Below are 12,917 nucleotides of genomic sequence, written 5' to 3' on the forward strand. Positions count from 1 at the left end.
TGCCGATAACAACCCGGAAGGGGACGCGGGTAGAGTCGGAAGAAGGATCTACGCAAGTATAAATAGAGAACTATAACAATACAGTCAATAGTGTCCCAGAGGTCGTATCGATGCATGCTACCAACGATGTCTGCCCGATTAATCCCTCGACTACCTTTTTTCCACGCCCTCTGCTACTCCTCCTCGACGGCTGCGGTGCGCCCTGAATTTCTCAATTCACTCAGTTCATCCTATGTCAATCCACGCCAGCACATCATAGGCACCGACGGCATCACCCAGACCATTCCTGCCTCCGCGGTAGCTGGAATTAGTGATGAAAGAGTTCTTGCGCTCTTTACGAGCGGCTTTTTTGGTGGCTTCGTTTTTGCCCCGGAGTGGCTGCTGCTGACGGCTGCTGGGGGAAGAATTCTACCTGTGGAGTATACCGGTCCGTATCTCCTGAGTCAATGCGAGTGATAGAAGAGTTCATTGAGGGAACGATGCCTTAGGCCTTACAAGAGAAACCCACACGGCCCCAACTCTCTGGCGCCAGGCGCATGTCTCCGACTCCCAGCTCCATCCGGTGGGCACCTGTTTTTTCGGCACATTCATAATTCTAGACAAGCACATTGCAACCGAGTCAGAAGTGACCACAACCGGTCCGCGCGCTAGTTGGGTTGACTACGGCTTTGGGTCGGACGAATCTTCCTTCGCGGGCTGTCACCGATTTCAGATCACAAGAATTGAAGGAAAGGGGAGAAGCAAGGGCAACACAGACTTGACCGCCGAAAACAAGGTGCAGATTGAGCTGCAGTCATTTCAATGCAACCCCCAGAAGAATGTACCGTTCGGCTCTGAGATCTTGAAACAATTTCATTATCAGTATGCGAGACTGCTGTTCGCCAATGGAATTCAATCCGTCCTCTTACGGAAAGCTTGAGCACGCCCTTCGATGGCTGCAAAAAAGGCTCACGGCGGGTCCGAGGAGTTTGTATGTTATTGGCTTTATGTATGATAGTGCGCAATACCCCGCTCTAACTGACAATCAACTAAGATCTTGGAGAATCGATATAACCAGTTCTGAAAACGTTCTATGCTGTTAGAGATACATCAAGCCACTGAGAAAAAAAAAGCAAATAAAGAGAGAGAGAAAAGAGGGTGGTCACGACATAACCCCGCAAGCCCGGTCAAACAACCTGTAGAATCTGTTGTAGCAACTCGTCTGAGCCTGGTCTAATTGGGTTCGCAGCTCGCAACGCTTCGTGGGCATCCTCAGGCGGGTAGATCAATTCTTGGTTGATATAGCACTTGACGCGCTTCGCCATTTCCCCGGACATTTGGACCTGCCGCTCCCAGCCCCCCGAGATCACGGCCCCCCAACTGCCCAGGTCCAGACAGCACAGATAGGCTGCTTGGGAGTATTTCACCAGAGACTCACCCAGGAGATCGGCTGCTGCATTATGACCCGCCACCCGACCTAGTTGCAGGGCATGCTGGCAGGACATCAAGGCGTAGTGCCCTTCACTATCCGCCATGGCGCACGCGGCATCGCCAGTGACCAATATATCCTTGGCAGACGGGGCACGAAGCCATTCATCAACAAAAACTCGTGCGAGAACGTCTTTTGGTCCCGGGATCTGCTGAGTGAGGGGAGTGGCCCGAACCCCGGCCGTCCAGATGGCTGTTTTGGTGGCGATGCGTTCTCCGGACATAAGGGTGACGCCATCTGCATCCACGGCTTGGACGCCCGAGCCCAATCGACTCTCAATCCCAAGCTCACTCAAGGCTTGTGTGATGACTGGACGCGGACCCTGTCCCAGCTCGGAGCCGAGATCCTCAGCCTGATCTACCAGGATGACCCGCAGATTGGCAATATGACCCAATCGCTTGGGTAGCTCCGCGGCCAATTCGATTCCCGTAAAACCAGCCCCGCAGACCACGACGGTATCTCGCGCAGCGCTGACGTCCAGAAGCTGGAGAGTGGTCAGATGCGCGTCAAGCTTCGCAGCAGACTTTAGAGAGTCCACGTCAAACGCATGTTGGCAAAGCCCAGTGATACTTGGCGGTTGAACGACGGAGCTTCCGGTAGCCAAGATAAGGCGATCATAAGAGACGTGGTATTCGGATCCATCGGTGGACTGTGCATGAACAATGCGCGTCTCGGAATCAATGCTCTGGGCGGTCCCTGGGCAGAACTCGATGCCAGTGGCAGCGAAAAGGGGACCCAGTGGGTGGGTCATGTTGCCAGCTTCTGCCTCATAGAGACGAGGCCGGAGAACTAGAGTTGCACTCGGAGCAATAACCAAGACCTTAATGTGATCGGTCTGATTGGCGAGGCTGATGAGACGCTGGGCTGCCAGTGCGCTCCAAAGCCCGGCAAATCCGGCTCCCAAGATGACGATTTTGGCTGGCATGTTGGGATAGTGTCGAGTGGTCTAAAATATGAGAGAGGAACGATTGATGAGCTGGAGAACATACAAGGAACCCACGCAGATGCATCTTCTAGAGATTTATAGGGTAGTTAATTCTGTGGACGGGATTCCGGATATCAGAGTTCTAAGGTAGTATTGATGCTATACAATCGGCTATTCCTCAAATACCCTTGAATACCCGCAGGGGATTTTCGGATTCCCGGATACCCGGCGCTAGTCTGCGTTGGGTCTCAGTGATGCTGAGTCATGCGGTCCCCCATCCCCCACTCCTTCTTCTCCATCTCATCTTCTTATCGATAGCAAGATCATCATCACTATTCCTCGCCATGACTTCCAAAGTCACGCGTTCATCGCTAGCCTGCTTACCATGTCGGAGTCGACATCTCAAATGCGACGGCAAGCGACCCGCCTGCAGTCGCTGCGTGGAAGTGGCTCAGCCGTGTGAGTATACCCGGTCACGTCGTGGGGGTCTGGACCGTGCTGCGCTGGCGGAACGGCGCAAGCGCTTGGCCGCCGCTGCAATAGCAACCGAGGCAGAGACCGAGATAGAGACCAATCTGCTCAGCAACATCCCAGCCAGCACAAAACAATCCAAGATCCCTCCATCCACTGTTTCTGCATCGACATCTTCTACATCCCCCTCCTCTTGGGTGCAGACGCAGATCGATCAACCAGATCATGCCGTTCTGCTCGACTCGTACTACCGCCATTTCCATTCTTTGCATCCTTATGCACCACCCCGGGCCCATCTGAAAACCCTCCTTCGGGATTCCAGTCAAGAGATCCGATGGAGGCCCCTGCTTGCTGTTATGTATTGTATAGGTCATATATATCTAGCACACGAATGGTCCGATCCTTTAGAGGAGCAAGCCGAAACCTGCTTGGCCCAAGCCCCCCCCCTCGACCCCGTCCTGGTTCCGTCCCGCCTCCTCTACTCCATAGCTCTGTTCTGGTATGGGCGGAAGGAGAAAGCATTGTCTGAGAATGAACAAGCAGGACGACTGGTGAAAGAACTGCAGATGTATCAGTCGCAATTTGCCCTCACCCACGGCGGCGAGGATCGAGTGCTACAAGAGTGTTGGCGGCGGGCGTGGTGGGCAGTCTATGTTCTGGACCTATTCTTTGCAGGCACGCTTGGCACGATGACCTTCGCATTTCTAGATGTTCAGGCCACGGCGGGACTGCCGTGCGAAGAGCATGAATATGAGTCAGGTGTAAGTATGAAAAGTGTCACATGCTGCCTCGACTCACGCGAAAATAGGAAATCCCGGCGCCGAAGACTCTGCAAGACTTTGACTGCCGCGAGTTCGCCCTTGATGACCCGGTATTTTCGTCTTTCACCTACCTGGTTGGTGCCGCGCGATGCGCCGCGATGGCGATCGCGACCGCTCCAAGGAATACAGTCAAAGAGGACTCGACCCGAGTCATTCAGACCGCCGACTCAATACTGGACGGGTGGATGCTGCTGTTGCCCCGGAGCCGGAAGCAGCTGATGAGCAAGACCGGCGAGATTGACGAGCTCATGTTTCAAGCGCACTTACTCATCCACGTGTAAGCCTGTTGCGGAATGCTCCTGAAAAAGAAAATCGAGCTCACCATCCCTCACAAGCGCCTCTATCGGCCTACACCGGCCTTTTTCCGATCTCAAATTCAACCCAGTCGAGGATCTATCCAGCTGCGCCCGAGACCCGCCTCCGAACGCCCCTACCCCCGAATTAGTTAACGTCCACACAGTCCGGGTCCTGCGATCCGTCGAAGCCCAGGTCCGCCTTCTGGCCCTCCCCGTACAACAATTTCATCATACCCCGTTCGTCACCTGCATGATCAGCGAGGGCGTCCTCTCGTTACTCTCCGCCTGCTACTGCCTCTTGGCAGGCAAGGACCTGACCATTGCACGCGACCAGATACGATTGATCATCGGATGCCTTAAGGCACTGGGCGAATGGTGGCCCAGGACCTCGAAGAACGTCCGCGAGATCCAGACGATCGCGAGCCATGTGCTTGGTCTTGTCCCCGCAACAGCGGCCAGTGCGCGCTCCAGGGAGAGTACCAGCTCCAGTGAGCTACCCGGTCTAATTCACGGGAATGGGACAACGGCATCGGGAACTACGCCGGAAGCCTCAATGTCTAGCTCCGAGTCGGATGTCCTTCTATCCCTGGACTCTCTGCAAGACATGTGCGGGTGGTTCAACATGGGAGATTTGGATGCAGATCCGTCATGGGGTCTAGGAATTGGTCTTTAAATCCAGATCGGAGAGCATCCTTACTGCTGGTAGTAGTCTCCACTAGTAATCCAATATATAGAAATGATACCATCATCGCAAAATTTGACGCGTTCTCACACCGTAGCCTCTTTTGAGAGATCAAGATCATTGGCTGTGAAGGTGAAATGTTCTCCATTGTGCAACCACAAATTCAAGACCAGGGGTCTACGAAGCCTTATAATTTGATGTTCTGGTTGACGCTAACGACCCTTGATCAGCAATCCTCTACCTTGTTCTTCTTGCGCGTCACAACAGTGAGATTATATTAAAATTGTATATTTCGTAAATATCAGTCTGACCCAGGTTGAGCTCAGGACAAACCCAAGGGGGAGGGTGTGTGAGCGCAAATACATATCAAGCCATCGGAATAGCTTTCACAACATCCAAAGACCGACGACGAGAGCAAGTAACCCACACACCGGAATTTGCTCGCGATGGCTAGCGGCAGCACCGGTGAAAATGGGCCCAGCAGCGCTCCCGGTACTGGACGACCCCTGCACTATAGACGTGTGCGCCGTCGCTTTCACGGTGGCGAAGGATGATGCTGCGGACGAGTTGACGGGGGGCTTCGACGGAGTCGAAGTGTAGGCAACCGCAACTGAAGATGAGTCTGTTGTCTCGATGCCCTTCATGCTTGCAGGTGCCATTGGGTTAGGTACATTCTGGGCCGTGGAAGCACTATTAGACGCATTGGTAGAAGTAGCCGAGACGCCGGATTCGGATTCCAATTTTGAAGAACTTGCTGCGGACTGGGCGTCGTTCGAGATGGGCTCCGAGTCAAGGGTGGAGTCAGGGTTGCTCGACGCGATGGGGCTGGTGACAGCGCTGGAACCGGAGGGAGAGCCGGATGCAGGGCCAGAGCCGGAAGTAGAGGCAAGCGCAGAGTCGGTGCCGGAGCTGTGGCTAGAACTTGTGCTAGCGGCACTGTCGAAGGCAGGTCTAGATGAATGCCCGTCAAAAAGACCAGAGGATTGGCTGGATGAGGAGCTAGAGGAGAGCCCGAGTGAAGAGTGGGACCCAGAATCCGAGGTGTATGAAGGGGAGTCGGGAAGGGTTCCAGCCAAGGAGCTTGTAGAAGAACTTGTAGAGGGGCCTGTGAAGGAACCTGCGGAGGGACTTGTGAAGGAACCTGAGGTAAAGCCTGGGAAAGAGCCTGAGACAGAGCCAGTCCCGGCTGAAGATTCAGAGCTAGAGCTCGACTCGGATGGTAGATGATCTGCAGAACCAGAACCAGAGCTAGATTCTACCCCCGAGCCGATATTCAAGCCTGAAGTTGCACCGTCACTCGAACTAGAACTCAAGTCTGAGACGGCTGCTCCAGGTCCAGTAGAGACAGATGCAGTCTCCAAGCTGGGAACAACGCCATTTACGGAGGATGTGGCAGCTGCCTCATAGTGGCTGATGGTGCTGGCCAGACCAGTACCTCCTCGACTTCCTGCTACACCGTCTTCACCAGCCTCGGGCGACACAGTGTGGGTATAGCGCGATGCGGAATCGGTTGCACTTGCAGGGATGCGATCGGCTGCTGCGGTAGCCAGAGTTGACTTGGCCGGAATGATCGTGGTTCCAGCTACCAATGTCTGAGTACTTATAAATGTGGTCTGAGCGCGAGCAGGACAGTTGGTGACACTCGCAGCGCACGAGGTGATGGTCATCGTTCGGGTCGTCAGAATTGTGGAGGTATAGGAGCCATCGTCGACGACGGTTGCAGTGGCTGTGACAGGACAGAGTGTGGTTGAGACAAGAATCGTTTCGGTCGTGAGGTATGTGGTCTTCTTTGAGACAGGACAGTTAGGGATAGTGGAAGGGCATGCCGTGATTGTAGCAGTGCTAGTGGTGAAGACGGTGGATGTAGTCAAGTCAGACCCGGCAGAAATTGATGTCGCAGCATCAGTGCTCGGCACAGTCCTCGTAACAGCGGAGGTAACAGGGGGACCATTAGGTGGTAGATTCGAAACGCCTGAAGTCACGGCTGGCGTCACGGTAGATCTGCCTTGGGTCGGGGCAGAAGACAATGCAGCTGAAGGGAGGACTGGAGGCGCTGATGAAGCTACCATCGACGAGAACTTGGGAACTGAAACTGGGACAACCACCGGCGTCGTGACAGGAGTGAAGGCAGTGCGAACTTCAGAGATAGAGGAAACGGCAATGCGACTGCGGCTCACTACAGCGGACGGCGACCGAATGGGCCTTGAGAACGGTATGGCTGCAGATGACACTGGAGACACAGGTATCCGACTGGAACTGACGATTGGCGACGAAGAGACTGGTGCTGAAGACACGGCCCCTGGTAATGATAACGGTGAAGAAGAAGGAACAACAACACGGCTAGGGCTAACATTCGCAGACGAGAGGATTGATGCTGAGGACACTGCCAGAACGGATGAGGCGGGCGAAGAAGAAGCAGAAGCAACGGCACGGCTAGGGCTAACAATTGCAGACGAGTGAATCGCTGCTGAGAAAGGGATGGCAGACGATGAACGCACAGGAGTCGAGATCGCCACCACTGCTGATGAAGATGTACGTACTGGGCAACTCACGGTTTGGATACCCAAGTGGACATTGGCAATTTCCATGTCGGGAAGATATGTATAGTCATCGGTGGTGCATTGCACACTGACGAGAATCTGAAAGTCCGAAACCGTGGCATCCCAACTTCCCTTCGCCGTCATCCAACCACTATCAGTGGATGACAGCGTGACCTCGTCATGGAAGAGATCCAACAGGAGTCCCGAGGCATCATCCGACAGCCGGTAGTCGATACTGCAAGAGACGGCCACATCGGAGTCATACTCCTCTGCCTTGAGTCTCCAAGAAGCCGAAGCCACGTACGTTTGTCCAACTTGTGCGTCGGCAATGGTTTGGTTGAGTTGGTAGAAGTTATAATTCGAGCCTGACACGAACCTAGACCGACCGGGTCAGCGTAAGCGTTCGTGATAAACTGCTTTGCCCCTAACTTACACGCATTGACCACCACCCGGGGCATCGTCGTCCACCAAGTCGAGATTAGTGCTCCGTGACATGTCACGCCAAACTGTACTCTCGTTGTCGGAGAAGTCGCCGTCTTGGACCAGTTCCCCGGTCAAAGTGGTTGTGGCAGCTGCACACTGGGATGTACAGACCACCTCCGGCCCCAAGAACGAGACGCTAGAGATCTGGAGCGTGCTTGTGGAAGCCTGCGAGCAGGTAATGCTTAGCCGGAGGGTCGCCTCGGTGGTCGTTGACTGCCATTGTCCCATTATCAAATCCCAACCAGTGGCACTTCCATCCGAAGACCAAACGTAGCCATAGGTCACAAACCAGGAGGAATCCTCGGTCACAGCGTAGACATCCATCTCGCAGTACGGGTAGGCTCCGTTCGAGTCTGCCTCTCCGAATAGGTTGGCATACATGTTGAATTGGTAGTAGGGGCCCTCTCGAAGTGAAATGGGTTGCTCCAGCACGAACCCATTCTGCGAGGTGCTATAGGGAATTTCACTGGGTATTGCGCGTTAAGACATATGGAAGCACAATAAGACAATACTGCAGTAACTTACAGATAACCGCCATTGTTAACACCTCCACTGGTCACGATCGAGTATGCGTCCGAGGTCGAGGTCGAGGTCCATGCCGACTCATCTGTGAAATCGCCGTTGGCCACTGCATCGCGGGTGACCTGGGTGCAGACGTCGATGTCGGTGGCGAAGACAGCCCCAATGTCGTAACTTAGAAGCCATACTAGTGGCCACAGGGAATGAGTGAGTTTCATATTTGATCTTCAAATGATCGTGTGTGGGTAAGCGAGTGACAATGACAACCAAGTCAAGGAGCGGACTGGCCACAAGGGCCGAAGTAGACTTTGCGAAGGACTGGGATGGAATCTTTCGAGGAAGGTGAAGTCAATCAGGAAACTTTTCCCATTTATAACATCTAGTCATTTGGCAGTGGGCCTTGAGCGCGTATCTGGATGGATGGATGGCTCCATCTGCGGAGGTCGGCGTCTCCGTCTCGGGAAGAATTGCCCTCATTCCCACGCCAACACGAACTACGCCCCACTTTCATCGCTAGTTCTGTCCCTCTATCGATCAGCCCAGAGAAATGGGTCAATCAAGCCGATGTATTCCCCTGAAACCTTTCCATTTTCTATTCTGTTGACTCGGCAGACAGGATAAGCAGCTGAATATCCACCAGCCCTGATCCTGGGGTTGAAGTACTGCACAGGCTCCCATGTCCTCAGGATCAGCACAAAGGGAAACATCGAGTTGTTATCTATCCAGCGACTCTAGAGCAAGAATCTAAACCCTCGAGTCACGGCCTGACCAGGCAGCCCATGTTCTTCATTGTTGTGCCGCTGGCCACTCGATGACCCCGTCTCGGTTCCCTCTTCTCGGTCCAGGCGCCTGTTCAGTCGTCCAAGATAAAAACGCAGAATTGTGGCAAAGATGATGGTCATGGAAGACATTGCGATGTTGACGCTGAATGCCGTGATATATCTTGGGTTAGCCGAGTCTGTCATTAGGACAAATTAGTCAATCATTTGATTCATCATGCTGGAAAGGCAACGTACTCGGGTATAGATACGGTGTATAGATTTGGCAAACATTGCTCAGACAGTTGATCAAGGCGAGGGCCGCCGCTCGTTTTGTTGCAGGACGGGGGAGGACTGTGTCTCGTTAGTCGATGTGCTTTTGTACGCGTGACATGCGGTGCGCCATACTGTTGGATATGTAGCCCAGGGCCACCACATAACTGGAATAAATTCCAGGGAGCATGATACACATCGCCCTAATTCCAGTCAGCCTCAATGGCCAACAGTCCCAGAAAAAGAAGGAACATACACATATCGTGCGCCAAAAGAATTTCCCGCCATGGCGAGGATGAATGACACAATGGCGAGAATCGGAGGCAGGGCGATGTGCAGATAGCGCTCGCCCGTCAAATCGGCGTGCCAGGCATTGATCAGGACGACAATGGTTCCGATCAAATACGGTGGTGTCGTGAGCAGCAAAGTGTCGATATTATTCTTTCCAAGCCCAGCCATAACACTAAACCTCATGAGCACTATATTTCGTCGGGATGGTTGATGCAGATACATACCTCGGGAAAAAGGTAGTTACAGCTCCTGAAGCTGTACAGCCGTAGATGGTTCCCAGTAGGAGCCAGGCTTTAATATCGCTGGACTGAGCGTTAGCTGCAACCGTTCCCTTGGGTTCCAAAGCTCAACGTCTTGAAGCTCTTACAAGAATGCCAACTTGGCGCCATGCAACATAGACTGGTGCTGTTGGTCCACCCAATCATCCTCACCAATGTCGGCCTCCAACCGCCAGGCAGCCAGGGCTTTCTCTTCCTCCGACAACCATCGCGTGGTTCGTGGTAGATCGGGGATGATGAAGAACGCAATGAACGCGACAAATACCTGGTTGCAATCTTAATCCCTCTGCCTCAATCTCGCGGTGCGTCGCAAACTTACAGTAAGCGATCCTTCGATGATGAATAACCATCTCCAAGCGCCCAGGCCTCGGGCGCCGTTCAGCCCACTGGTGATTCCCGCCGAGATGAGACCGGAGAAGGCACCTGATAGCAAGGACCCGGAATATAACAGTGCGGTTCGCTTCCCAAGTTCTTTTCGGGTGTACCAGGCGGAAAGCAGATACAGGCAGCCGGGCTAGCAAGTCATCAGCATGGCTTCAATTGTGCGATTAGGCTATGTCGGCGCACATACGAAATACGCGGCCTCGACAAATCCCAGAAAGAAACGACAAAGTAGTAGACCCGTGAAGTTGTGCGTGGCAGCAGTGGCGCAGGAGATCACGCCCCATACCAGCATACACCCGGGGAGGTAGAGCGAGGGCTTTCCCAGCTTGTTCAAGATCATGTTGGATGGGACTATGCACGGATCCATTAGTTGAGAACCCCAACAATGGACACCAATCAACTAGCCGTACCCTGCATAAGCAAGTATCCGATGAACAGAATGCTGACCGAGAGCTGGAAAGAGGTCAATTATGCACTGAAGAATGTTTTCCCGAGCGTGGATCTACCTGATACTCGTCACCCTTCAGATTCAAGTCTGTCTCCAGCCCGGCCAGCTTAGCAGCTGCAATGTTGTTGCGGTCCAGGTAGTTCAAGATGTACATGACCACGATCATGATGAGCAGGCGAACGTCCACTTTGCGCACCAGTCTTTTCTCCAGTCGTTGTCGTTCATCGTCGGGGAGGTTGCGAATGTTGCGTACCAGGTCCCTGTCCTGGCTCTTGGTGGGATTCCCATCGTCACTGTATTCGAGATGGTCGGCAGTGACATCTTTCCTGATATCAGCCATGGCTCTTGGTATAGAAGCTCTGTTCACGGGGTGGAATTTGAATGGAAGTGGGATCAGAATCAGCAGACCTGTCCACAGCACGGGCAAGGAGACAGAGACCGACCAGGATTCTGCCAAGCTTAAATGGAGAAGAATCTGGGGTAATTTCCACTGGTAATTGCGGGGTAGCAGGGCCGTGAAGCACGGACCGTGAACCCTTGATTAGTATAATTCGGAAAAGAGCCACTGCTGTCGGAAACGAACTCTTGTTTGCCTCTTCTTATCCGGGGAGAAGGTCAACCACGAGGCTCATGATCTTCACTCGCAAGTGACACCAGTCCATTGTGTTGTACCATACAGTATTGAATTTCCCCAGCCTATGCACTTTACATGTTCTGCCTGAACGACAATGGGCTGGTCGAGTGACCATTGCGAAGGGACTCGGATATCCATGACATTCATCTATGTAACTGTACTGTAATCATCCTCTCTAGTCTCCATCGCTCTACTGCATACATCAAGCCTGAGCCTTGAGTCGTTTCTGCTCTTCCGCCCAAGCCAGTGCGCTTTTCCGAGCACTCTCTTCGCCCACCTCGCCAAAGATGTCTATCCCCAAGCGGGCCGGGAAGTTCATGCGTTGGTGCTTTTCCAGGGATTGAATCGCGTTGAATGCCTCCTCGGGCAGGACAAAATCTAAGTTGGCGATCGTATGGTCAGGTCTACAACCTCAGTATCCGATAGACGTTGAAATACGACATACCTTCGAAGTTGCTCTGGATTCTCTCGGGGGTGACCGACTTGGGCAGCACAACGGTGCCGCGCTGAACTGCCCAGCTGATCAACACCTGCGCTGGAGTCTTACCCAGGCTCTTGGCCGTTTCGATGACGAGAGGATCGTCGACCGCGCTAGATCCACGTCAGTTACCGTACCTGCAGTCGGAAAATGCTTAACGCCACCTACCGCGGAATGTTATAAATGTTGTTTCCGAGGGGAGAGTATCCCTCTACCACAATCCCCTAGATACGACACCCGTTAACAACCCCTCTAGACACAATCCTAAGCAAACTCACTTGTTGTTTAGACCATTCCAAAAGGTCTCGTTGCTGAAGGTAGGGATGCGCCTCGATCTGGTTCACGGCAGGGAGGATTTTGGCTCTGGCGATACGTCAGTCAACTCATTGCTTTCATGAGATGAGTGCACGAACGTCTTGAGCAGTTCTTCGATCTTCTCCCGGGTGAAGTTGCTCACTCCAATAGAGCGAATCTTCCCCTTGGCCACCAGCTCCTCCATTGCTGCCCAGGTATCCTTGGCCGGCACGTCGATCACATCGATCAAACCCGTCTCCTCGACGATCGGCTGGTTGGTGGTGGTGGAATAACGAAACGAGACTGGCCAGTGAATCTAAGTCAACGAATCAGTCACCAACGTGCCCCCTTCAGCACCAGCGTTGCCTCCTACCAGGTAAAGGTCCAAATAATCGGTTTGAAGGTCGGCTAGAGTCTTGTCCACGGCGGCTTCGACATGTTCGGGCTGGTGATGGGTATTCCACAATTTGCTGGTAAGCTAGAGCCACGTCGCGGTCAGTTCCGAACTCAAAGGCCATTCACATTCAACAAATGATGGGTATACGCACGAAAATCTCCTCGCGCGGAACGCCCGAGGCTTTGATACCATCTCCAACCTCTTGTTCGTTGCCGTAGATGGCAGCAGCGTCGATGTGACGATAGCCTCCTTTGAGGGCAGCAACCACGGCCTCGCGCACCTCGTTCGGCTTCGATTGCTGGAACAACCGCGCTATCAGTATCCATCTTCCCGGGCGTTTCTTTCAAAAAGCAACATACCCAGGTCCCAAGCCCGACGGCAGGGATCTCATAGCCCGAGTTCAACTTCAACGTGCGTCCTGAAGCCATATTGGGGATGATAGTTAGATGGATGGAATGTTGAGTCGGTGGGGAGAGG

At 53.4% G+C, this 12,917-nt stretch overlaps 5 protein-coding genes across 5 annotated transcripts; 2 read left to right on the forward strand and 3 right to left on the reverse strand.

Annotated features, from left to right (window-relative positions):
- Positions 1-101: 101 nt before the first annotated feature.
- Positions 102-919, forward strand: BO82DRAFT_387398 (uncharacterized protein; the record flags this gene model as incomplete). The annotated part of the gene is made up of 2 exons (XM_025638309.1): positions 102-427; positions 489-919. Exons 1-2 carry the CDS (start codon positions 115-117, stop codon positions 917-919), a joined length of 744 nt encoding a protein of 247 aa, XP_025486492.1. The 5' UTR covers positions 102-114.
- Positions 920-1,054: 135 nt separating this feature from the next.
- Positions 1,055-2,429, reverse strand: BO82DRAFT_359239 (NAD(P)/FAD-dependent oxidoreductase). Its single transcript, XM_025636525.1, has one exon. It carries the CDS (start codon positions 2,391-2,393, stop codon positions 1,167-1,169), a length of 1,227 nt encoding a protein of 408 aa, XP_025486493.1. The 5' UTR covers positions 2,394-2,429; the 3' UTR covers positions 1,055-1,166.
- Positions 2,430-2,737: 308 nt separating this feature from the next.
- BO82DRAFT_347355 (putative C6 transcription factor) lies at positions 2,738-4,722 on the forward strand (the record flags this gene model as incomplete). The annotated part of the gene is made up of 3 exons (XM_025633782.1): positions 2,738-3,625; positions 3,673-3,962; positions 4,021-4,722. 3 exons carry the CDS (start codon positions 2,738-2,740, stop codon positions 4,652-4,654), a joined length of 1,812 nt encoding a protein of 603 aa, XP_025486494.1. The 3' UTR covers positions 4,655-4,722.
- Positions 4,723-8,641: 3,919 nt separating this feature from the next.
- BO82DRAFT_436735 (MFS general substrate transporter) lies at positions 8,642-11,041 on the reverse strand. The gene is made up of 10 exons (XM_025641137.1): positions 10,696-11,041; positions 10,600-10,642; positions 10,377-10,540; positions 10,125-10,319; positions 9,895-10,070; positions 9,752-9,829; positions 9,493-9,699; positions 9,372-9,439; positions 9,222-9,317; positions 8,642-9,163 (listed from the first exon to the last, which is right to left on the reverse strand). The coding sequence occupies exons 1-10, from the start codon at positions 10,975-10,977 to the stop codon at positions 8,937-8,939; spliced, it is 1,536 nt and encodes a 511-aa protein (XP_025486495.1). The 5' UTR covers positions 10,978-11,041; the 3' UTR covers positions 8,642-8,936.
- Positions 11,042-11,473: 432 nt separating this feature from the next.
- On the reverse strand, positions 11,474-12,868 carry BO82DRAFT_347361 (aldo/keto reductase; the record flags this gene model as incomplete). The annotated part of the gene is made up of 8 exons (XM_025633783.1): positions 11,474-11,649; positions 11,717-11,862; positions 11,918-11,973; positions 12,028-12,112; positions 12,163-12,359; positions 12,417-12,521; positions 12,592-12,738; positions 12,800-12,868. 8 exons carry the CDS (start codon positions 12,866-12,868, stop codon positions 11,474-11,476), a joined length of 981 nt encoding a protein of 326 aa, XP_025486496.1.
- Positions 12,869-12,917: the final 49 nt, after the last annotated feature.

The sequence above is a fragment of the Aspergillus uvarum genome, assembly GCF_003184745.1.
Source record: "Aspergillus uvarum CBS 121591 unplaced genomic scaffold BO82scaffold_88, whole genome shotgun sequence".
Classification (NCBI taxonomy): Eukaryota; Fungi; Ascomycota; class Eurotiomycetes; order Eurotiales; family Aspergillaceae; genus Aspergillus; species Aspergillus uvarum.

What these genes read in the sequence shown, in the direction of transcription:
- BO82DRAFT_359239 (XM_025636525.1), bottom strand. Translation starts at nt 2,393, where the DNA reads ATGCCAGCCAAAATCGTCATCTTGGGAGCCGGATTTGCCGGGCTTTGG.
- BO82DRAFT_436735 (XM_025641137.1), bottom strand. Translation starts at nt 10,977, where the DNA reads ATGGCTGATATCAGGAAAGATGTCACTGCCGACCATCTCGAATACAGT. An exon ending in TTGTCGAGGCCGCGTATTTC is followed by an intron (nt 10,320 to 10,376) that starts GTATGTGCGCCG and finishes ATGACTTGCTAG; the next exon opens with CCCGGCTGCCTGTATCTGCT. An exon ending in TCATCGAAGGATCGCTTACT is followed by an intron (nt 10,071 to 10,124) that starts GTAAGTTTGCGA and finishes GATTGCAACCAG; the next exon opens with GTATTTGTCGCGTTCATTGC.